This window comes from Lonchura striata, chromosome 33 (genome assembly GCF_050655825.1).
Source record: "Lonchura striata isolate lonStrDom1 chromosome 33, ASM5065582v1, whole genome shotgun sequence".
Lineage (NCBI taxonomy): Eukaryota > Metazoa > Chordata > Aves > Passeriformes > Estrildidae > Lonchura > Lonchura striata.
The window spans coordinates 4518475-4542840 of NC_140735.1; the positions used below are offsets into that span (position 1 = coordinate 4518475).

The following is a 24366-nucleotide window of genomic DNA, read 5'->3' on the forward strand; positions in this document are numbered from 1 at the left end:
TATTGAAAATTAAAAGAAACAAGATGTTAAGGAGCTTGGCCTATTCCTTATCTTTAGCTACTATATTTTCCACTGCATCCAATAAAGAGTGGAGGTTCTCATCATCCCATAAATTGCAACTGAGTTATTTGTAGAAAAGTTTTCTAATATTTTTCACAGAAGTGGCCAGGTTAATCTATTATTGAGATTTCACCTCTTTCCTCTTTTTTCCTGCATGACTTAGCAACATCCTTAAATGCTTGCTAAGTTGCTGTCATGGTTTGACACTGGCACAATGCCAGTGCCCTCATGAAAATGTGATCCCTACCTTGAATGCTGTGAAGTGGAATCTAGAATAGAGCAAAGCAGGCCCAAGCTTAATAACTGAAAAAAACTTTATTAAGCTACCACTACAAAAGAAAAGAGAAAACTAAAGAAGGGAAAAAAAAAAACCACACAAAGATCCAAATGAAAACCTTGCAAAACATTCCTCCTCCCCACCACCCAACTCCAACAAACCACAGTGAGACACAATCTGGACCCCAATCAGGTTTCCACCCTCCAAGCAATCGATACTCAGTCCATCGAGGGAACAGAGTCTCTCCTGTGCCACAGACCCCCCAAGAAACACAGCTCCACATCCTGTGTTTCCATGTCACACATGGCACCGCCCGGAGAAAAAAGTTTGCCATGGTGACCCTTCTCCTTTCCATGCACAGTGCTCTCACCACAATGCATGGATGGTCACTGCCTTCAGGATTTTTCCTTTCAAGGATGCCCTGCTAAGAGGGGAGAAAACAACAGTTCAGTTTTTCATTGTTTGGGACCACAGTCCCCCCCCATTTTCCCCTGGGGCTGAGGGCTCAAGAACAGAGATCTTCTTCTCTTCTCTTTCCTTTCCAGGACAGGGGGACGCCACCACAAACCCCCTAACCTTTTCTCTGTTCACTCCACTTTTGTCTTTTTTCTCAGCTGAAGCAGGTCTCTTGACTCACTGGCATCCTCCCAAAACACAGTCCCTCTTGGAGGAGAAGATTGGTTCAGGTTGTGGCTAACATGGAAAAGTCCAGCCAAAAGCCACTCCTTGTCCCCCTCCCATCCAGAATTCCTTCTTCCAACATCCCATCCCAGGGTCCAAGGTGTCCCTCTTCCTCTCTTTCAAACTGAGGAGGGGAAAGGAAAATTCACAAGCTTTCACTTCTCAAGGAAGGGTTAAAAGTCCGAACTCCCAGGATGGCTCGATGCCTGGACATCCAGCAATTCCCACGCACTGGGCACCTTGCAGCAGCTCCCCCCGCTCCTCCTTCCTTGCGGCTTTCTCTCTCCCTCTCGGGAGAGGAACTCTGGGGGGGGAAATGGAGACATCCCAGATTTCTTCCACCCTTCCATCTGCAGGGGCCAGCCCGGTTCCAGTCCTTCCACCACCCTTGGGGCTTTCGGCCTACCTTTCTCAGGCCATGGGGCTTCCCCTCCCCCACCCAGCTCGTGGCTGGGCAGGGGAGAGTTTGCACTGCACGCTGACCGGAACCAAAGAGAGCGAGTTCCCCTGGGAATTCTGCTTTCAACCCCTCTGTGTTCTCAGAGGCGTGTCTACTTTCAATTGGTCAATATCTAAATTGACCTCTTCCTTCCGGGAGAAATTCTCTTTCCATGTCAAACCACGACAGTTGCCTGACCTTCTGTCCAAAGTTGATGCACCCTCTTCTTTCCCCTGAGTTCCCACAAAAGCTCCATGGGCAGTCAGGGCAGTCATTTTCCACACCAGCTCATCTTTTGCCACACTGGGACAGGCTGCTCCTTCCCCCTTAAGATTACTTTCTCAAAATGTGCCCTTTGTTCCTGAACCCCTTTGTTTTTAAGGGCTTTTTCCCTTAAAAATATCGGTACCTGATTTGGTACTCCTCAAGTCAGCATCCTAAATAGGCCAAAGACTGCCCTTCCTAATTCCAGTGTAGAAGTTTTGTTGCTGTCCCTCCTTCTTTCACAGGTCATTGAAAACTTGATTATTTCATGGTCCCTGTGCCCCAGGCAGCCTCTGAGCCCCACATCTGCCACCAGCCCCTCTGTTTGTGAGCAGCAGGAGACAGAGCTTTCCTTGGGAGTGGAGTGTTACAAAAATTGGGTAAAACAGAAAACTCCTTAACACCAGTGCAGCTTTAAGAAGCAGCATTCTTTATTCAGCTGGGTGCACGGGGGATAGCTCCTCCCAAAGCCGAGCATGCTGAGTACAGGAAAGTTTCTGTTCATGTTCTGTATTTTGCACACATATTCATTGATTGTCCTGGACTAAACACACATCTGATAATCATTTTTCCAGAATCATTAACATATTTCCCCTCCCCAATACCCATGCTGTCTTCTGTCCTGGGGATCTTCCCTGGTGGTCTCTGGTGCTTGTGGACCCCAATGTTCCCGTGGGCCTGGCTGAGCTGGCAGGACACTGAGGCTGGTGAACTTCCAGTTCCCCTTCTCCCACAATTGGCATTGTGTGGTTTCCATAGGCCTGGGGAGTTGGAGAACAAGCTCCAGTTGTCAGCTCACCTGGTGGAGACAATTCATCATCTGGTGACATGAGGTCACAGAGTGGACTGTGACATCACAGAGTGGACATCAAGCAACTACAGCATCATTGACTGTCTGTGTGACATCAGATAACAGGCTGTGACATAACAGCAGACTATGATATCACAGAGTGACATCAGAGACCAGCTGTGTGGCATTAGAGATCTGGCTGTGACATCTCAGAGCAGGCTGAGACATCACAGAGGGGCTTTGTGACATCCCAGGAGGGCTCTGTGAGGTCACTGGATTGGTCACTCCGCCCCAGCCCCCCCTCACAGTTTCTCCCAACAAGTCCAATGCTGTTCATGCCCAGCGGGGTCCCTGCCCCCCGGTATGCCCCTGGTCCACCTGGAGCCACAGCCTCCACCCAAGGATGTTCCACAGGATCCACCCCAGAGCCTGACATGGGGACAAGGGGCCAGGGCTGTGTGACCAGGACATCAAGGATGTGGATTATCCAAGTCCCTGTGGCCTGAGTTGAGTTCCCCAGGGCAGGAAAGATGTCTGGCAGCTGGAGCAGGGCTAGGGAAGGGCCTCCAAGGTGGGGCTGGAGCCCTTGGGCTGTGAGCAGAGGCTGAGGGAGCTGGGCTTGTCCAGCCCGGAGCAGGGAAGGCTGAGAGGCTCCTCATCCCAGCCTGGCAGTGCCAGCAAGGAGGAGATGGAGAACACAGAGCCAGGCTCTTCACCAGGGGCCTGGTGGGAGACAAAAGCCAATGGGTGGAAGGGGAAACAGGGAAGATCAGCCAGGACAGGAGAAGATGAAATGAGTCAGATTCGTTTCAGCATTTCCTCAACACCAAAAGCAACCTGACCTCCCTTCTCCATCCACCACTGACAGCTTTGCAAATCAGGAATTGTTTGAGCTCTTTTGCCCCCACTCCAGGATGAGCATCCTGATGCAAGAACTTAACTGTGTTTATATCTATCAGAGAACCATGTAAGTCTAAAATCAGTTTTAGTATGGAAATCACTTGTGGATGGTGGACTCATCAGATGCTGCTGGGATGTTGCACATAGCTCAGGGAAGAGCGTGATTGTTATTAAATTGTGTCCTGTTCTACCATGGTCTGCTGGCCATGAAGAGAAACTTTCTGTGCCTCTGAGTCTCACCAGTTCCTGACTCCCAAAGGACACAAACCTGATGAGTTGTGGTTCCCACTCCAGTGGTGGCACTTGGAGCTCCCTCCATCCCCAGAGCAGAGCTCCCTTGTCCCAGAAAGTCCCTGGCAATGCAGGGATGAAGGAAACAGGACAGGCTGTAGGGATCAGGGGCAGGGCACAGACAGGGATTTTGGGTGGTTGTGAGCCCAGGGCAGGACCCGGCCCTTGGCCTTGGTGAACCTGAACCCATTGTCCTGGGCCCATGGCTCCAGCCTGTCCAGATCCCTCTGCAGAGCTTCCTGCCCTCCAGCACAGCCACACTCCACCCAGCCTGGGCTCACCTGGAACTGACTGAGGGTGCCCTCGATGGCCTTGTTGAGATCAGCAATAAAGAGATTTCACTGACCTGGCCCCAGCCCTGAAGGGTCTTTGTCGCTGTTGAGGCAGGACGGGAATTAAGAGGTTCTGACTCAGAAGGCTGTTGAGAGTAAACTCCGGTTAATTCAAAATGCATTGCTCTTTTATACAGAGCTCTGCAAGGACCAAATCCATTGGTTCTGAAGTGAAAACAACCCACCACCATTGGTGCAGTGTGGAGAGTTTTGTGGATGAATGGCTTCGTGAGAAAGGACATGACTACGTGCAGTTAGTGAAGCAGTAGCTGAAAATTGCACAGTGCAGCAATAGCAGATGTAGCAACAATATCTTATGTCCTTGGGTAAGCTGGTCCCCAACAGTAGAATGGTCAGCAAAAAGATAGATGTAAGGGAAAACAAAGCAAGCTTAGAAAGCGCCAAAGGCAGGGTTGACCTGTTTTTGATACACCAACGATGAGCCTAAGTTTTGTAATATGCATGAGCTTCATTATAACGGGTATAACTACATGTGTGCTTGGAATAAACTGAGACTTGTTGACATTATAGAATGGACTTGTCTCCCGTCATTTTTTCCACAACTGTCTTGGAACCATCTGGCTCTGCTGCTGCCACAGCTGCCAGCTTGTGGTCATCTTGCTCATTTTGCCCCTCTTTGGCCTCTTCTCCAGGAGCAGAGGGAGCTGGGGCAGAAACTGCTGTTCCTTCTGCCATCTGCGGCAAGAGAGAAGCATGAGGGACAGGCTGTTACCTCTCATTTATAACCTCGTTCCTCCTCGCATCCACAAACACCACTTCCAAGGAGAAATCAGTGACTTTGTTAGCGATGGGACTCTAAGTCTCTCCGACCATATTAAAATGGGCTAACTCAACAGAACTCTATTTGATTCACTCTATGAATTTGATAGTCCTCCCTGGCTACCATCAGCAAGCAACGGTGCCTCTGCACAATGCAGCTTTTAGCTCTTGAAAACTCTGAAATGGAAAAGCAGGAGATAGCCAGCACGGACTTTGTTATTGCTGTGGCAGAAAAGGAAAACTCAAACTGGATCAGAATCACATGCAGTGCACGAAAAGGGCAGGAAAGTTTGTGCAGGAGACTCTACTTGCTGGAAAGAGAGAAAATGAGTGGGGCTTCTCCTCCTAGCAAACCAACAATCTACAAGTTGGAAGTGTCCCCTCCTCAGGTGGCTAAAGCACTTGGATGCAGTGAGGCATGTTTGGCAGGGAAACAGCCCTTGTGGTGAGCACTGTCATGTATGGATCTGTGGATCTGAAGGTCCCTCATGAGCCTCCCGTTGTCCAGGCTAAAGCTCCCTCAGCACCTCCTCCTTGGCCTTGCGCTCCACAGCCTTCCCCAGCTCCCGTGTCCTTCTCTGCACACGCTTCAGCCCCTCAAGGACTTTCTGTTTCAGAGGGGCCCACAAGTGGACACAGCACTCCCAGCTATGGCCGCAGAGCTGCCCAGCCCAGGGAGATGGTCACTGCCCTGCTCCTGCAGCCCCACTGCTGCTGACACAGGCCAGGGCATCCTTGGCCTTCTTGGCCACCTGGGCAGTCGCTGGCCCAACTTCAGCTGCTCTTAACCAGCACCCCTGGGTCCTTTTGGCCCACGCAGCTCCCCCACCACAAAGTTGCTCGCTTGACCTCAAATACAGCATCCCCAGTTCCGAGATGTCCTTCTCTTCTCAGCAACACAAAACAGCAGTCAAGGACTTGCAGCTTCCCCCCCACCATAGGCACTAATGACATTCCCAAAGCTGCAGGCGGTTTGCAGCTGTCCCTGCAGGATGGCCCCAGGGCAGAGCCCAGCTGGGCTCCCACTGCAGCCCCTGAAGCTTGGGGCAGACAGTGGTCCCAGAGCTGAGGTTCACGGGGAGCTCCCGGAGCTGTGCCTCGCACTCTGTTGCCGTGTGTCACTATGCAGGCTGGCTTGTACGGGGTGAATGTACCAGCCCTGGTTTGACTGACAGGGGCCTGGCCCTTCATATCTCTCCCAAGGCTGCAGGCATTGCCCAGCCCAGAATCTGAAGGGGCACAGAGATCAGACCAGTGAAATCATCCAGACTGGGTTTTCAAAGGCCCTTTAGAAGAAAGGTCTTGAGAATAAACGTGCTCTGTTTGCCACATGAACATCGGGGTGAGTGGTCTCTTTGGCTCCAACCACTTTCCTCCCCAAGCCAATGTTACCCACTCCCTTACACATTCCCCCCGTGCCTTCCCACTGCCTCATCCTGTCAGGGCTTCCGCAGCCCCTCATCCCTTCGTGGCCCCGTCCCCTCAGGATCTCCCCAGCCCGGCCAACCTGCCCGGCAGCAGCGCCGCAGCCCCACAGGAGCTCCAGAGGAGCCCCACCAAGAGGCACCTGGGAGCCCTCAGCAATCCAGCCAGCAACACACGGGCAGGAGGACACAGATGGCGCTTCCTGCCTGGGACAGGGCTTGTGGCCATCTCCAGGCACCGCTCTCACAGAGATCCCCACAGCTCCAGCCCCTGCCCATCTGCTCTGTGGACAGCACAAAGGCTTCAGCAGAGCCACCAAAGGCCAAGGGGCTTCTGGCCATTTTCCCTGCAACCCTGCATGCCTGGGGAGCTTGCTGAGCCCAGGAACCCTTTTCTCCCTCTTCCCCTAGGCCCTGCAGAGCCTGGGCAGCCAAAGAAAGATCCTGGGAATCTGTCTATTACAACACATCCTATATTTATATGCTAAAGAAAAACAAAAAGAAGGAAAGAACAATCTTGAAGAAATGAAACATTCCTGCTGGCTCGGATGGCCCCAGCAGACAGAGCCTCTGGGATCAGCTCTCTGCAGGGCTCCAGCAGCACCGCCAGCCGAGCCCCGACAGACGAGGCCGTCTCCTCCATGCCCTGCGGAGCCGATCCTGCAGGTTATCAAAGATGGAATATGGAGCTCTCTCTGCTTCCTGGAGGACATACAATGTTTGAATTGCCAGGCTTGCGACGGTAACACTGATGTCATTGGCCATGCCTTCAAGGGCTGAAAGAGAGAGGAACAGAGCCAGGGTCAGTTCCCGCATCTGAGGGGACCTGCGGGGATTCTGTGCCAGGGCCATCCCAGCCGGCTCTGGCCATGGCCAGCAGGGAACAGGGACCAGCTGGATCAGCCCAAAGCTGCTGGCCACGAATCCCCCAGGTGCCCTGAAAGCTCTGTGTGCTCTGCCCACGCCGGCCCTGGTCCGCACAGGGAGCAGAGCCCTCCGCAGCCGGGGCAGGGCTCGCAGCTCCCCTGCCAGCCCTCGCTGGCAGCCCGCTGCCCTCACTCACCCTCACAGATGAGCTGGAGCTCTTCCTTCCTCCCTCTCAGGTGCCGCCCGGCCGTCCCTGGGAACACAGAGCCTGTCAGGCCCAGGGCACAGCTCCCTGCCAGCGGCGCCGCCAGCCCTGTGCCCACACGCCCTCCTGGCCCGGCTTGTGGCTCACCCATGAACCTGACGGCCGCCTCTCGCAGGGGCTCCTGTGGGCTCTGCAGGTAGGGCAGGGCCCGGCGCAGGTGCTCGGCCACGCTGCTGCTGTCCTCTGCCAGCTGGAGAGAGCAGCAGGAGGGAAGGGTTGGCCCCGCAGCCCCCCAGGCCGGGGCTCCATGGGCACCTGGCTGGGGCCGCAGGAGCCTGGAGCAGAGCCCGCGCGGCCTCGGGCTGCAGCAGCGGGCAGGGGCACAGCTGCCAGCCCGCACACCGAGCACCGCGCTCAGGGGCTGCTCCAGGCTGGGGCTGCGGCTTCCCGGCCCTCCTTACCAGGATCTCAATGAACCTCCACAGTTTCTCCTTCTTTACACATTTTTCAAGATGCCTCCTCTTCAGGAACTTGGCCACACAAAGCAGTGTTTCCTGAGAAGCCTGGAGAGCAGCAGAGATGCGGAGATGGCCCCACAGCCCAGGACACAGGACCTGTGTTCCTGTGCCAAAGCTGGAGGAGGCTGCAGCCCACCAGGCGCCAGGGCAGGAGGCAGCCGAGCCCCCTCCCAGGGGAACAGCAGCCGCCCGTGAGTCCTCACCTCTGCCACTCGCTGGTTCTCATCATGGCAGTGGAAAAAGAGTGGCAGCAGGCTCTGCAGCACGTGTGCCTTCAGGGATTCGTTTTCCTTTTCCTGTGGAAGTGTCACCACTGTTTGAAAGAGCAGTAATGAGAGCAGCTGCACCTGGCTATTGTCCTGTATGAAGGGAAGAAAAAAAGACCTCAGCATCGGCTGCATGAGGCTCAGCTTGGTGCAGGCCTGCAAATCCAGAGGGCACAAAGTGTCTGGGCAGCAGCCAGTGGCCGTGTCTGGGGGCAGTGAGCCTTACGTGGTCAAGGAGTGGTAGGAGCACCTTAGCCAGCTGCAGTGCGATGGGGCTGGGTATGAGCATGTCCTTGTCCAAGATGATAAAGTTGAGGAGCATGGCTGTCATGCTAACTATCTCTCCATCCGCATCCCACAGGAGCTCCACAAGACTTTCAGTCAGGCTCCACATTTTTTCTCTCTGTGAGGAACACAAGTTTGTGAAACGCCATCCTGCTGCCGCAGGGCCTAGAGGCCAAAGGGCTGTTCCGAAGCACTTGGGCAGCTGAAGCGGGAGGCAGGAGAGCTGGGAGCTCCTGGCCCAGTACCCAAAGCCCAGCCAAGCCCAAGAGACTGCATTTTGGAGCACAGCCTCAGCCCCTGCCCCCTTCTCACCATCAAGGGATCGTTGATGAGCTGGAGAAGGGCCCTGAGTGCCAGGTGACGCCTCTCCTTGCACTCACTCCGCAGGTGCCTTGACAAGATTTGCAGGACTCTGTTAGCACTGCATGCACTCAAGTTCAGGTACTTGAGGACCTGAAAGGCACAGGGCAGTGACAGGGGACCAGCCGGCAGGAGCCCAGAACTGCACAGGGCTGAGCCCAGGCAGCAGCACAGGGCGTGGGCACCGTCCCAGGCAGCTGCGGCTATGAGAGGGCAGAGAGCTGGGAGGCAGCTGAGCGAGGCAGCGCTGGCCAACAGGCTCACCTCCACAAGGAACGCCAGGGAGGCCAGCTCCCAGCGTGGCTCTTGTGTGCTGAGCAGCTGGAGCAGGTAGTGAGCGATCTCAGCGTACAAGGGGATGGAGACACAGGACATCTCCCTGGCAGGAGACAAAGTAACCAAGACTGTGGGCCAGGGGGACAAACCTCTCCCAGGACTTACTCACAGAGGTCTGGTCTTACCCCAGCATCCTGCAAGGGCCCCTGGGCTATTTGGGAGGCGGCTCCTTGTGGGCACCCGCTTCTCCCAGCCTTTTCCAGTCTGCTTGGCTGTCCCTTGGTGACAAGGCCTTCTGGCCTGTGACCACGGGGACTGTGTGGGGCACCCCAGGAACAGAGCACAAATGTCAGAGGCAGCAGTGTGAAGGGGGTCTCACCTGGCCAGCAGACCCACGGCATAATGGTGGGTGTCAGCACAGAGCAGCGTGTCCCAGCCACACTTGCGTTCCATTGCCACCACCACATCCTCGTGCTGCATTTGGCAGAGCAGGGACTTCAGGGTCCTCACTGCAAACCTGAGTGCAGAGCAAAGCCCGGGTCACACTGGGAGCACTGGCTCCTGCCCAGGGATTTGGCAAGGACAGGAGAACTGGGATGGAGCACCTGTTGGGGCTGATGTCAAGGCCATATTGCTGCTGACATCCCTTCCAGAACGTATCGACCTCCTCTGGCATATCCAGAGTGCTGAAGAACACTTGGAAGAGCAGATGGACAAGTAGGCGGGGGAAATACACGATCACCATACGTGGGACGCAGGGCCGCTGGAGGATCTTCCACATCACCACAGTTGCCTGCAAAGGACAAAGCCCCCCAATACAGCGCTCAGTGCCAAGGTGTCCGTGTGACAGGGCCCGAGCGTGGCAGGGAGAGGCCCAGAGAGACACAGGGGGAGCACCAGGCCTGGTGGCACTGAAGCTGCCCTGAGGCCAGGTTTCAGCCCAGCGCCTGAGGCAGGGAGACGCAGTGGGGGAGGGAGGATGGAGAGGTGGCCTTGGGGCTAGCAGAGGCAGAAACTCACAGCCAGGGCAAAGACATCCGTTTTGTCCCCATCGGAGGTGCACGTGCTGTGCTCTGGCCAGCTCCCCAGCACATCCAGGAGTATCTGCTGCACCAGCTCCGCAGTCCAGGACGGGCACATGATGGTCTTCCACATGGTCAAAGCAGCTCTGCGGGGTTAGGGCTCTGTCTCAGGGGAGTCTAGGACACAGCACTGTGGTCTGGGCAGCAGTGGGGACCTGAGCTGGCTGCCGGCTCTGCAGCCCTGTGGGCCACAAGCAGCCCAGCCCTGTGGGGACAGGCCCTGATGGGCAGTGAGGGATCATGGCAGCAGGCTCAGGCCTAATGTGCCAGGGCTGGCAGAGGGAGCATCCAGAGGGCCCTGGAAATCTCTGTTGGTCAGACACATGGCACAGGCTGTACAGGGCGATGGGTTGGGGTGAGCCCTGAGCCCTCTGGACAGGTGGGCCCCATACCTGTCACAGGATGGGGCCACACGCAGGAGCGTCATTACTACATCAGCGGGCTGGTCTAAGGTGAGGTTCAGCAGGGTCCTGTTCAGCTTGCGCTCAGCAAACTGGTTGGCCTCGAGCCACTGGTGGATGTACCTCACCATGGCAGGCACCTGGAGAAGGCACAGGGAGACTTGGAAAGCTGCCAGAGGGAGGAATGTCCCCAGCTTCCCCAGACAAGTGCTTCTGTTGTCACCACACTGGCATGGCCTCAGAGGCTCACAGGGGACAGCACCAGTGGCTTGGGAGGCCAAGTAATTCCTGGGAGGCTCAAACCCTGGCCACAGGCTGCTTACTTGCTTTGGATTGAAAAACCCCTCCTCTACCAGCATATTCAGCAGGCCAGCACAGGTCTTAGTTTTGAAGATGCGTGAATATGCTGAGGCCTGTGCCCATGGTGGTTTCTTCCTGCCGAATTCTCTTGATGAATTTGCAAACGAGCTGTAGGAGAAGGGCAAGAAGCCATGGAGAGCTCCAGGCGTGCTGCTGGGCTGAGCAGTGCCAGCAGGCCCAGCCCAGGTGGGGATGGCTGCAGGTACCTGCGCTGTTCTGCAGAAGCGGCCATGGGCGGGTTTCTGCTCTTGTGTCTGGTCCAGGGCTGCATCTGGCAAAGAGCGAGCGCAGCCAGGGCTGAGGGGCTGCGGGAGAGGCCAGAGAACACAGCCCAGCCCTGCGGTCCCCAGGCAGGGACAGCCCCGGGATGCCCCAGGTGGATGGAGCATGGCCACTGCGGGGTGTCTGCCCGGGCCCCTCTTCCGTCCTGTCTGTGGGCACGTCCCCATGGGATGGGATGGGATGGGATGGGATGGGATGGGATGGGATGGGATGGGATGGGATGGGATGGGATGGGTTGGGTTGGGATGGGATGGGATGGGGCCAAGCTGGCTGAAGGCACCAGCCCTGAGGCCTGGCTCTGCCACTCACCCTCCTGCGGTGGATGGAACGGCATGACCTCTTCAGTCTCCTGTGCTGCGGCAGCTGCTGCCCCGCCGTATTCCTCCTCCATCCAGGCCAGACTGGGCAAGCTCAGGACTCCCTGCCCCATCTCACTGACCGGATGTCTGGCTACCCTCAGGAGAGATGCCTTGGAAAACTCTGGGGCACCAAGTCCCACGGTCTGCCCTCAAGGGCACCTGCAGAATTGAAGTCTCGGAAGGCCACAGGTCACCGAGTCCTGTGGTCTGGCCTCGAGGTCAGCTGCAGGAACAATGCCTCAGAAAAGCTCCGGGTCGGACAGGAACGAGCGCACTGTGTGGAGGCTCCTCACGGCTCCGCTCTGTCCCGTCCTGTCCCGTCACCTGCTCCGAGCGCTGTGGCGTGCTTTTGCCACTTCCAGCTCCTATGTCACCACGTGTCACAAAGGGCCCTTGGACACCTGGCTCCATTCCATGCTTCATGTGTCACAAAGGGCCCTTGGAAACACTGCCACCTGCCCTGGGGCTGCCCCCTGCCCACCCAAAGTGGCCCAGGTTGGAAGGAATCCCTGGCCCCAAGTGTCTGAGACAGCCCAACAGGATCTTCAGGAATGGCTCAAACCATCAGCAAACGCTGCCCTGCTTTGCGGGCTCAGGGCAGCAGAAGGAGCCCCCAGGGCTGCCAATGCAGCCTCACTGGGAAGGTCACGGGGCCTTCCATGGAAGCTGGCACGGCCTCCTTGGGACACGTCCTGGCCCTTGGCCATCGTAAACCCGTGGGTGTGGCACACACAAGGAACTGTGGGTCAGGGCAGGAATGCTGCTCTCAGCCCTGGGGCCCGGGGAGCGCTGACACCAGCAGGTGAGGCAGAGTCCCTGCCCAAGCAGACCTGCCACCCCCGAGCCCTGGCAGGGCTGGTGCCGTGTCCTGCCCCAGAGACCTGTGCCCCCGGGGGCTTCTGTGCCAGAGGGAGCCAAACCCACGGGCACTGGGGGATGTGTTCCTGCCTGCAGGGGCTGTTGGCAGGAGCACCTGGAGCAACTGCTGGCAACCATTAGTAGATGGCAAAATGGTTAACCCTGCCCTGTTATAGAGATCTAAGTGGCCAATAAAGTACAGCTCTCCCCTCTTGTTCCCTGCAGCAGAATCAGGACCATGAACAGAAACAGTCACAGATATTCTTTCTGCACTCTCTAAGCAAAGCTATGCCAGACTACAGATGCTGCCTTCAAACTGACTCAAATTCCAGCCTAGACCTCTCACCTCCCAGACAGCTCCTTCCCCAACACACCTCCAACACCAACACCCTGCAAACACCACACAGAAGGCCTCAACAACCCGCCAGGGCCCCCAGCTGTCCCTGTCTCTCTGCAGAGCTTTCCCACCCTCCAGCAGACCCCCTGGTTCCCTGCACGTGCTGTGGGATGGCACTCAGGAGGATCTGCTCCAAGGCCTTCCCCGGCAGCAAGCTCAGGCTGCCAGGCCTATGGATCCTGGATCATCCTTCCCACCGAGCCTTCCCGTGCATGGCTCTTCCATTGGCACATCTGGTCTCAGCTGGGACTACTCTGCCCACCCAGGGCTGCTGGTAAAGGAGAGAGAGCAGCCTGGCAAGGTCTATCTCCAGCTCCCTCTGTGCTCTTGGGGAAGGTAGAACCTTCCACAGGAAAGCAAGTGGTGCCACAAGGAGTGGGTGGCATCAGGCAGCTCTGGGGAAGACCCTCTGGAATTCAGAGGGAACACTGTTTGCCTTGACCTGTTGGCACCTGCAAAAGCTTGAAATCAGCTGCCTCAGCTTCCAGGGCCTCTCTTGGCCGGCATCCTGACGTGGATGCAGGACGGCTGCCAGGCACTGCTGGGCTCCAGCGGGACAGGACCGGCTGTCTCGTGTCCACACAGCAGCCCTGACACAGCCAGGGCCATCCCGAGAGCAGACAGACGCTCACGGGCCAGCAGAGAGGAGCAAGGAGCCCTGGGCTCCTCTCAGGGTATCTCAGCTGGGCTCACTCCACAACACGCCCCCATTGGAAGGCCTGCTGATGCCCAGCTGCCAGAAATGCCCACCTTGTGCTGTCCAAGATGCACAGGGAGAGCCAGTGAGCAGGACACTTGGGAGGCTGTCATGGTTTGACACGGGCACAATGCCAGCGCCCCCATGAAAATGCAACCTCTCAATTGAATTCTGTGAAATGTGATCGAGAACAGAGCAAAGCAGGCCAAAGCTTAATAACAAGGGAAAAAAACAAAAAAACAAACCTTTATTAAGCTACTACTATGAAAGGAAAAAGAAAGAAAAACACAGAAAATCCAAAATGAAAACCTTTCATTGAATGTTTTTACGCAGCAAAGGTGGCTTTGCTGGACATTTCCCAGCACATTCCCGGCTGCAGGCAGAGGGAGGAAAGGGAAGCGAGTCCCTGACAGAATCCCGGAAGGATCGCGGTGGGAACGGAGCCGGCCCGCGGGTTACGATCCCGGGAGGGAGAGACGCCTCTGCCCCAGCGAAGGTGCAAATGAAGCCATGGGAGCGCAGCCTGCGGATTTGACTGAACACGGACTGAACGGAACAAGAAATGGGAAGGAGAAAGGGAGAGAAAGAAATAGTAAAGGGATCTCATAGAGAGATAAAGAAATGGGAAAAGGTCTCAGAGGGACAGAAAGAAATCGGAAAAGGCTCCGGCCCGGCCTCCGCAGCTCCCCGGGACACCCGCCGGGCGCAGCGGCCCTCACAATTCCAGCCAATCAGCGAAGGCGCTGGACAATTTCCAGCCAACCAGAGCCGTTCTCGCCGATGCGTCACCAGTTGCCGGGCGGCCCCGCAGCGCCCCGCGGCCCCGGAGCGGAGCTCGGGGCTCGGCCCGGGGGGACGGATCCGCCCCGGGGGGGTCCCCGAGCCCCCTGCCCGCCCCGGGGCCGGCCGGGGGCTCCCCCACCCAGCACCGGGGCTGCGGGGCGGCGGGCAGAGGGGGAAAGGGAGCTCCGGGCTGGAGCGGAGGGGCTGCGGCAGGAGGAGCAGGGACAGGAGGAGCGGCAGGAGCGGCAGGAGCGGGAGAATCCCGCCGCTCGCACCGCCCGCACGCCGGGGCTGCAGCACCCCTGCCCCGCCAGCGTCGCCCCAGCCCCGAGCAGCAGGGGAGGGGGAGGCCGAGCTCGCCCCGGCTCTATCGAGGGGTCTCCGGGGGGATTTTTCTGGAGAGTGCTCGGAGCCGGCAGATGCCGAGCCCCGCATCCCTCCGGGCTCCCTGAGAGGAGCTTTTCGGGGGGACAGGAGCTTTGATCGCCCCTCGGAGGGTCCCGGGGGACCACGCGGGGCTGGCCCGGTGCTGACAGGGCGGGACATTGGTTTTGGGGATCCCGTGAGAGCCGGGGCTGCGGAACGTGGGGCCCCCGAGGCGGCAGAGGGGAAGGGGCGATCCCGGAGCTGGGGGACCCCCGGCAGCCCGGAGATGAGGCGGGGACGGGACCCCTGACCCTGGCAGGACCTGTCCTGGGGTGAGCTCACGATGCTCGTACCCCCATTGGTCCGTTTAGCCCCGAAATGAGTTCTGCACCTTCAGGGCTGGTTCTGAGAGCAAAGAGGGGGGGGAAGAAGAGCACAGTTTGTTTTCAGGAACTGCATCACCCCTCCACATTCCGGCTCCTGGGCTGCTGTGATGCCTTAAGGAGCTGGAACAGAGGCCAGAGGGAGCCAAGAGGAACAAAGAGGATATTTATTGAAGTGCCTTCAAAGGCCACACCCTGGCAGTACTGGAGCCACACTCGGGTCTCTGCCCGGATGGCTCCAAGATGGAAGCAAAAGAGGGCTTGGTCATGAGATCTGACATTTTTATAGGTGTTAGTCCATTTCCATACAGGATTTAACTGCCCAGTTAATAGGTTCAAATGATGAAGTTTCCTCCTCCTTCCTTGCTTGCTTGCCTGCCCTCCTCTTTTCACGTTGTTTGTGCTTTGGGCCTGAAGTTTGAAGAGATTGTCCTTGACTCTCCAGCTAGAGCAGGACTGTTTTGTCTTCACCACCCTGTGAAAAGATGCCAGTAACCCCTAATATAGAGCTAGAAGCTGCACACCAAAACAGAACAGAAAAACTTAAACCTGAGGTATCAGTTGTCTGCCAACAGACAGACAGCAGGACAGAGCTCTCCTTTGCTTTTAGTTAGTTTTTAGCTCACTGAGGCAGAGAAGTTCCCCCGGCTCTGGTTTTTCTTTTTCTTTGGAGCTGTTTAAACCTGCTCTGGACTGAACACTCAGAAGAGCACCCCAGCCCAAGGCACTGACACCTTGTTTTTCCCCACATCAGGATTTCCCATTCTCAAACTTTGGCTGGATGGAGGAGGAGGCTGTGAGGAAGATGCCCTGGGACACCGAGGCAGGTGAGGAGGAAGTCAGTGCCCCTTTCCCCCTCTCTCCTGCTCCATCTCCCATCCCAGCACAGCCCCCAGCTGCAGGACAGCCCCGCTGCCGGTGCCCTCCTGCCAGGGACACACTGGGGGGATCTCCTTGCCCTTCCCTGTGGCACGGAGGCAAATCCCATCCTCTCCTTGTCCTTCCTCCCCCAGAGCAGGAGCTGAGGATGGAGACAAGGGAGAACAAATCCCCACGGCAGAACCTCATGGAAGAGGCTGTTTTGAGCACCTCCATGGCACAGGAATCCAATGGGGAAGAAAATCCCTTGAGGTCCCACAGGAGGAGGGGCTGCAAACACAGATCACAGGGATCTGAGGAGGAAAGACCCACTCTGTGCCAGGAAGGTGGGCAGAGTTTCAGCCAGGGCTCAGAGCTGGTGGTCCTTGAGCAGCCTCATGACAGGGAGAGGCCCTACGAGTGCTTGGAGTGTGGGAAGAGCTTCAGGAAGAGTTTCAACCTGGTCTGCCACCAGAGGATCCACACTGGGGAACGGCCTTATGAGTGTGGGGAGTGTGGGAAGGGCTTCAGCCACAGGTCTGACCTGATTGTCCACCAGAGGTTCCACACTGGGGAGAGGCCCTATGAGTGTCCTGAGTGTGGGAAGAGGTTTCACACCAGTTCCCATCTCCTTGTGCATCAGCGGATCCACAGACAGGAGAGGCCCTTCCACTGCCCCGACTGTGGGATGGGCTTCAAGCACAACTCCACCCTCGTCACCCACCGGCGCATCCACACCGGGGAGAGGCCCTACGAGTGTCCCCGGTGTGGGAAGAGCTTCTCAGACCGCTCATTCTTTACCCGGCACCAGCAGAGGCACCGGTAAGGGAAGCCCTGTGACAACCCCGCCCGCAGGAAGAGCTTCGTGCGCTGCTCCAGCTCCATCCCCATCAGAGGACCCACCCTGGTCAGGCCCTGGTGACCACATTCCCTGTGGCTATCACATTCCCTGTATCACATTTCCTGTGATACACAGAGGGAAGTGGCTGGTGTCTCTTTTATTTTGCCTCTTATTATATTTTATATTCTTCCCTTCAAAACATGGAAAATTGGCATAAAAATCAATAAATTCATCAAAGGCATCTAAAACCTCACATTTTACTTGTGTTTTTTGGGGAATCTTGGATTCCAGGAGATAGCTGGGAGTATATGGGGGGGGGGGGGTGGGTTGGGGGCTATTTGTTGTCTTTACTTCCCAGTGTGGGAGGGGGTCCTGGGGACAGTCCACCTGGGATGCCCTGGGAGACCACTTCTGTGTAATTTCCTGCCTCCCCTGAGGCCAATCATTTGTTATCCCTGTTCATGTCCATCATTGTTTTAGCTATCCCTTTGTTCTAGAATGTTCCTTGTTCTTTGTGCCTTCATTGGTTCCCCCTTGTTAGCCACCCCTTCCCCTTGTCCCATCGGTTCTCACCCTGTCAGTCATCCCCTGCTCCTCCCCTGTACCTGTCCATTTTTGGCTGATTTGTACCCTGACCCTCCGATCCCATTGCTGTTATACACCTTACCCCGCCTTGGGACGGGGCGCTCAGAGCTCGCTCCCTTCCTGAGTGGTTGTCTCCCTGCACCTCCGACTTCTCTTCCCCTCAATAAAACTCTCTGGAAGCTACAGCAGCCTGAGCGCCATCCCGCCTCGGCGGAAGCCTCGCTATCACTGTCCAGCTCCGGCAGACCCTGCCCTCTGTGGCGTTCCCAGCAGGACCCAGGTCCCGGACACCACATCTTGGCACTCCAAATGATGAGAAGGATTGATCTGTCACCTCAAAACCACTCAATGCCACTGAAAACTACTCAATCCCACCCCAAAATAACTCAATTCCACCACTTCTCAGGGTGAAATTGGGTTGGAAGGGGATTGGGCAAAGTGGTATGCAGGTCAGGATGGGAATTGGGTGAGGTGGGATGGAGGGGAGAGACAAAAGGAGAAGGGTTCAGGAGAGGGGAAGCCCCAGGAGGAGAAGAGGGGAGGAAGTCCAAGAGAGGGAGGAAGTCCAAGAGAGGGGGAGAGGTACAAGAGACCGCATGGCCCCTCGGAGCCCCCTTATCAGGGGCTCCTAGGTGGGCTGGGACAAGGCATGGGCCAATGGGGTTACAGACTCTGATGTTTTAGGGGCAGGTACAGAGGTGCGGGATGAGCCACAATCTTTTGGGGGGTGGGATGGAACAGTCCATTTCACTCCAGGATTTATCCAAGGGCAGAAGTGACATTCGGCTAGCTAAGAGAACAATCATATCTATCTATCCTCTGCAACAGGGAAACCCGTTACTTAGTGAGTTTTTGAATAGTCTACATTCATGAGGAGATGCTGGGTTATCTCACATTCCTGAGGCAGTTTTGGAGCACTCCCCAGCTCTTGGGGGGTTTCCTGAGAGCAGCTCCACGGAGCCCCATGGCCAGGGGTGTTTGCCACGGGCATGAGCTCAGAGCTGTGCCAGAGTCCATTGCCTCAGTGCTGAGAGTGGAGAAATTATGCACGGCCCCAGACATCTCCAGTGTGTGTTTGTGGAGGCCTGTGAGCTTACTGGGGAGAGGGCAACAGCAATGCCCTGGAGAAATGCGCTTTAGGTTCCGGGCATTCCTCACAGCTCAGGGTGAGGACAGAAGCTTCGCCCATGGTGCTCAGCAGCACTGTGTTAATTTGTCCCAGTTCTGTCCTCCCTATTGGCCCGTTGGCCTTTCCTAACCTTTTTACCCTGATATGTTCATGTTCTAGCAAGTTCTCCATTCCCTGTCCACCCTGGTATTCCCTATTAGTCCCTTTCCCTGTGTACCACCCCTAAACCCTGAGATCCCTGACGCTCTCCTCCACCGCCTCTGTTCCTGTATTTATACCCTAAACCAGCCTTTGTCTTTGTCTTTAACCCGCAGACCCCTGGAGCTTCAGACCCTGATAAACCCTCCTTGGGGCTCCTTGCCTGGATCAGGAATGGTGTGGCCAGCAGGACCAGGGCTGTGATTCTTCCCCTGTGCTTGGCACTGGTTGGGAAGCACCTTGAGTGCTGTGTCCAGTTCTGGGCCCCCCAATTTAGGAAGGACATGGAGGGGCTGGAGCGTGTTCAGAGAAGGGAAACAAGGCTGGGGAGGGGTATGGAGCACAAATCCTGTGAGGAGCAGCTGAAGGAGCTGGGGTTGTTGATCCTGGAGGAGGCTCAGAGGGCACAAGGTGGTGTCAGGGCACAGGTTGGACGTGATGATCTCCAGGGTCTTTTCCAAACTTGCTGATTCTGGGATTCCCTGAAACCACCCTTGGAGAAGTTGCAGGAGGAGCCCTGGGCCTCCTCTTCAGAATCTCCAGAAGCCCAGGTCCCTCAGCTTCACCTCACAGCCCCAAAGCCCATCCTGTCAGTCCTGCAGAGCCTCTGCAGCTCCTCCTCACTGCCCAGAACAGGGAGCCCCACAGCCAGACACAGCAGCCCAGATGTGCCCCCCTGGCCTGGGGTGCCCCTGGCAAAGGGAGCAGCACCAGGCACTGCAGGAGCCTGCAGATAATTCCTGCAGCACTTGTGGGATGATCCTGCTCCCCAAGGGATGTTCCGTGGTGCCAAGTCAGGAACTGCAATGGGGAGTGGGGCCAGAGAGGAAAGGGCAAACAGGCATGGGATGTGTGCAGGGGAGGGAAGAGGGGTGGGCAACAGGAAGAAATTTGTAGCAGGAAGCGTAAAGAAAGCAAAGGTGAAGCTGAGGAAATGCTCAGGGCAGTTTGGGGGTGGCTGCCAGGCAGCCCTGGCTCTGAGCAGCAGCGTCTGCAGTGGGACAGGAAACTCCCAGCTGATGGGAACAAACTTTCTGGTTGACTGCAGAGGCCAGGACAAAGCTGAGTGGTTTCCCTGGCATCCCCCAGCCCTTCCTGGCCCCAGGGGCTGATGGCATTTGTGCTGCCTCAGGTTCATGTCCCCACAGCACCAGCATGGGGGTGCTCCCGCCTGCTGTGTGCAATGCAAACAGGGGCTGCTGAGCCAGTGCTGCCGTGTCTGTGCCTGCAAGGATGTGGCACCTCTGTGAGCTGGGGGAGAGGCCAGGGCTGCAGAGGAGGAATGTTGTTGGCAGCTCCATGAGGACGCTCTGGGACGCTGCCCTGGGCTGTGCAGCACACTGGGGATGGATCAGCCCCTGCTCTGCTGCTCCTTCCCGTCTCCCCCAGGGCCCTAGCAGAGCACCAGCCATGCTGTTTGTCCCCAGCTTGCCCACAGCCAGCCTGGGGCTGCTCACGGGAGTTTTCTGTGCTGAGCATTGGCCTGGCCGTGTTCTTGAGAGAGCCTGGGCAAGGAGCCTGGAGCCCCCAGGCCCTGGCCTGAGGCGTCAGCACTGCCCCAGCAGTGCCCATGGCCTGTCCCTGCTGCAGCCCCGGCACTGCCACCCCCAGGACTGTGCCCGGCCCCGAGAGCACTCAGGCCCTGCAGCAACACCAGGGCCACCAGGGCAGCGGGGCAGGGCCATGGAACAGCACTGGCACCACCAAGTGCTGCTGCTCCTGGGCACAGCTGCTGTGCCAGCCCTGATCTGCCCCAGCTCTGCACACAGACATTGCTGCTACAGCTCCAGAGAAGGCAACAAAAGAGCATCTCTGCAGAAAACTGTGCTGGGACATCCTTTAGTTCTTTTAAAGCCACTGTGAGTGCAGCCCCTCATTGACACAGTCTGTGGGCACAGTGAAGGTGGAAAGATTCAGAATGAGAATTGGCACCAAAAATGGCATTTCTTTGAGAATAATATTAAATGAGTGCTACAAAGAAAAAGATCCTTCCAAATGAAACCAAGAAGTATCAAAGATTTCTTTTATTACAAGTGATTTGCAGAAATTGACCAGCAGTTTAGTGTTCCTGAAACATCCGGTCATCAGTCTCCTCACTGCAGCCTTGAGCTCCTGGTTCCTCCGGCTGTAGATGAGGGGGTTCAGGGCTGGAGGCACCACCGAATACAGAACTGACAGGGCCAGATCCAGGGATGGGGAGGAGATGGAGTGGGGCTTCTGGTAGGCAAATGCGGCAGTGCTGACAAACAGGGAGCCCATGGCCAGGTGAGGGAGGCAGGTGGAAAAGGCTTTGAGCCGTCCCTGCTCACAGGGGATCCTCAGCAGGGCCCTAAAGATCTGCACATTTGAAAAAACAATGAACACAAAACAGCCAAATGCTAAACAGGCACTGTGAGCAGGAGAGTTTTAGGATGTGTGGGATTTCACAGAAGAACTGGCCCAGGGCATAGCCACGGCACAGGGGCATGGAAAATGTATTGGCTGTGTGCATGAGAGCATTGAGAAAGGCACTGGCCCAGGCAGCTGCTGCCATGTGGGCACAAGCTCTGCTGCCCAGGAGGGTCCCGTAGTGCAGGGGTTTGCAGATGGACACGTAGCGGTCGTAACACATGATGGTCAGGAGGGAAAGCTGTGCTGAGATGAAAAAGACAAAAAAAAAAGAGCTGTGCAGCACATCCTGTGTAGGAGATGTCTCTGGTGTCCAAGAGGGAATTGTGCATGGCTTTGGGGACAGTGGTGCGGATGGAGCCCAGGTCCCTGAGGGCCAGGTTGAGCAGGAAGAAGAACATGGGCATGTGCAGGTGGTGGCCACAGGCTACGGAGCTGATGATGAGGCCGTTGCCCAGGAGGGCAGCCAGGGAGATGCCCAGGAACAGGCAGAAGTGCAGGAGCTGCAGCTGCCACGTGTCTGCCAGTGCCAGCAGGAGGAAGGGGCTGATGGAGCTGCTGTTGGACATTTGTGGTGCCTTCGCATGCGGATCTGTAAAAAAAAAAACCAAACATGGAATGGTTGGGTTGGAGAGGACTTTAAACATCTCAGCACAGCTTGGAGGGAGTTTCCCCCACTGCCTGCCCAGGGCTCTGCTGCCTGGAGCTGTCCCTGCCAGCAGCTGCTTCCCTGTGCCCTGGGGGCTCAGCTCTGCTTGGCAGACCCCTCTCAGCCTCGCTGCCAAAGAAGAAGCCATAATTAATCTGTGCTGGTTTTCAAGGTTGTTTATTCTTGTTTATGTCTAACATGTTCTGCTGCCGTTCCGCAGGACTGTCCTGCAGGGCAGCGTGTGGGGCTCAGCAACTCAGTGGGATGTTACAAACATTATATACCAGAAACTATGTGTGCTATTTTTACAATAACGTGCCAATACCTATCACCTACGTTGAACAGTGTGTCCCCAGCCTAAAGCAATAGAAAAATGCCAACACTACAGTGAAACATGGAAAGCATGAAGAAGAAAAAGGACAAGACACACCCAATATCTTCCATCTTGCCTCCTTTGAACTGCTTATCTAGAATACTTAAATTCTACTTTTGCACCCATGCCACACTAATTATTACTTATCTCAAACACTCAGATCTTCTAATTCAACCTGTAAGATTGAAAAGTCTTTTCCATGGACAGAGATCGGAGAGAGTGTCTCTCGGGGATCTGTATGGGGGGTTCCTGACCCCCTACCAGGATCCCAGACCTGCCAGAGCAGCAATAGGGATTCCCTGGATTACCCTAGCAAACCTCATCAAGACCCATTGCTATGATCCATGCAACCATCACCAGCCTCTGTTGCTATGGTCAGTTTCCATGGCAACCATCACAAACCCCGGGTGCTATGGTCAGTTTCCATGGCAAAGATCACAAGCCCCCTGTTGCTATGGTCAGTTTCCATGGCAACCATCACTAGCCTCTGTTGCTATGGTCAGTTCTCATGATTACCATCACAAGCCCCCTGTTGCTGTGGTCAGTTTTCCATGGCAACCAACACCATCGCCTGTTTCTGTGGTCAGTATCCATGGCAACATGCAAATTCCCCTGTTGCTATGGCTTTTTTCCATGGCAGCCATCACGAGCCCCTGTTGCTATGATCAGTATCCATGGCAATCGTCCCAAGATGCCTTTTGCTATGGTGAGTTTCCATGGCAACCACCCCAGCTCCAGTTGCTATGGTCAGTATCCATGGCAACCATCACCAGACATATTTACTATGGTCAGTTACCATGGCAACCATCCCCAGCCCCAGTTGCTATGGTCAGTATCCATGATAACCATCCCAATTCCCTTGTTGCTATGGCTTTTTTCCATGGCAACCATCACAAGCCCCGGTTGCTGTGGTCAGTTTCCATGGAAACCATTTCCAGGCCACTGTTACTATGGTCAGTTTCCATAGCAACCATCACCAGCCCTTGTTGCTATGGTCAGTTACCATGGCAACCATCCCCAGCCCCGGTTCTATGGTCAGTTCTCATAGTGAACATCACCAGCCGCTGTTGCTATGATCAGATTCCAAGCCAACCATCACCAGCCTCTGTTGCTATGATCAGTTTCCATGGAAACCATCCCAAGACCCCATTTGCTATGGTCAGTTTTCATGGAAACCATAACCAGCCCCTGTTGGCATGGTTAGTATCCATGGCAACCAACACCAATGCCTGTTGTTATGGTCAGTTTCCATGGCAACCATCACCAGACCCATTTGCTATGGTCAGCTTCCATGGCAACCATCACCAGACTCATTTGCTATGGTCAGTTTCCATGGCAATCATCACCAGCCCCTTTTGCTATGGTCAGTATCCATGGCGGCCATCACAATCTCCCAGTTGCTATGGTCAGTTCTTATGCGGACCATCACAAGCCCCCTGTTGCTATCGTCAGTTTCCCTGACAACCAACACCAGCGCTTGTTTCTTTGGTCAGTATCCATGGTAACCATCCCAATTCCCTTGTTGCTATGGATTTTTTTCCATGGCAACCAAATCCAGCCCCTGTTCCTATGGTCAGTTTCCATAGCAACCATCACCTGCCCCTGTTGCTATGGTCAGTTTCACTGGCAACCACCTCCCACCCATGTTTCTATGGTCAGTTTCCATGGAAACCATCCCCAGCCCCTGTTGCTATGGTCAGTTTCCCTGGCAACCAACACCAGCGCTTGTTTCTTTGGTCAGTATCCATGGCAACGATCCCAAGCTCCTGTTGCTATGGTCAGTTTCCATGGCAAACATCACGAGCCCCTGTTCCTATGGTCAGTTTCCATGGCAACCATCCTGAACCCCTGTTGCTATGGTCAGTTTCTACGGCAACCATCATCACCCCTTGGATCTATGGTCCTTTTCCATGTCAACCATTACAAGACACTGTTGCTATGGTTTTTTCCCATGGCAACCATGTCTAGCCCCTGTTGCTATGGTAAGTTTCCATAGCAACCATCCCGTGGCCCTGTTTTATGGTCAGTTTCCATGGCAACCATCCCAATTCCCTTGCTGCTATGGTTAGTTTCCATGGCAACCATCAACAGGAACTGTTCCTATGGTAAGTTTCCATAGCAACCATCAACAGCCGCTGTTCCTATGGTCAGTTCCCATGGCAAACATCACCAGACCCATTTGCTATGGTCAGTTTCCATGGCAACCATCACCAGACCCATTTGCTATGATCAGTTTCCATGGCAACCATCAACAGCCCCAGTTGCTATCGTCAGTTCTCATGGGGACCATCACAAGCCCCCTGTTGCTATGGTCAGTTTCCCTGGCAACCATCCCGTGGCCCTGTTTTATAGTCAGTTTCCA

The 24366-nt window shown here is 55.8% G+C and overlaps 1 protein-coding gene and 1 long non-coding RNA gene across 4 annotated transcripts; one reads left to right on the forward strand and one right to left on the reverse strand.

Moving 5' to 3' along the window:
- Positions 1–355: 355 nt before the first annotated feature.
- LOC144248015 (uncharacterized) lies at positions 356–2696 on the reverse strand. The gene is made up of 2 exons (XR_013341425.2): positions 1425–2696; positions 356–1142 (listed from the first exon to the last, which is right to left on the reverse strand). It is a non-coding gene; the product is annotated as an uncharacterized LOC144248015 (long non-coding RNA).
- Positions 2697–13304: 10608 nt separating this feature from the next.
- Positions 13305–19094, forward strand: LOC144248014 (uncharacterized). 3 transcript variants are annotated; one of them, XM_085564610.1, is made up of 3 exons: positions 13305–13947; positions 15738–15810; positions 15997–19094. In XM_085564610.1, the coding sequence occupies exons 1-3, from the start codon at positions 13771–13773 to the stop codon at positions 16665–16667; spliced, it is 921 nt and encodes a 306-aa protein (XP_085420736.1). In that variant the 5' UTR covers positions 13305–13770; the 3' UTR covers positions 16668–19094. The 3 variants fall into 3 exon arrangements, with proteins under 3 accessions (XP_085420736.1, XP_077645938.1, XP_085420737.1); XM_077789812.2 differs by lacking the exon at positions 13305–13947 and adding an exon at positions 13964–14932; XM_085564611.1 differs by lacking the exon at positions 13305–13947 and having other exon boundaries at positions 14952–15810.
- The last annotated feature ends 5272 nt before the right edge of the window (positions 19095–24366 follow it).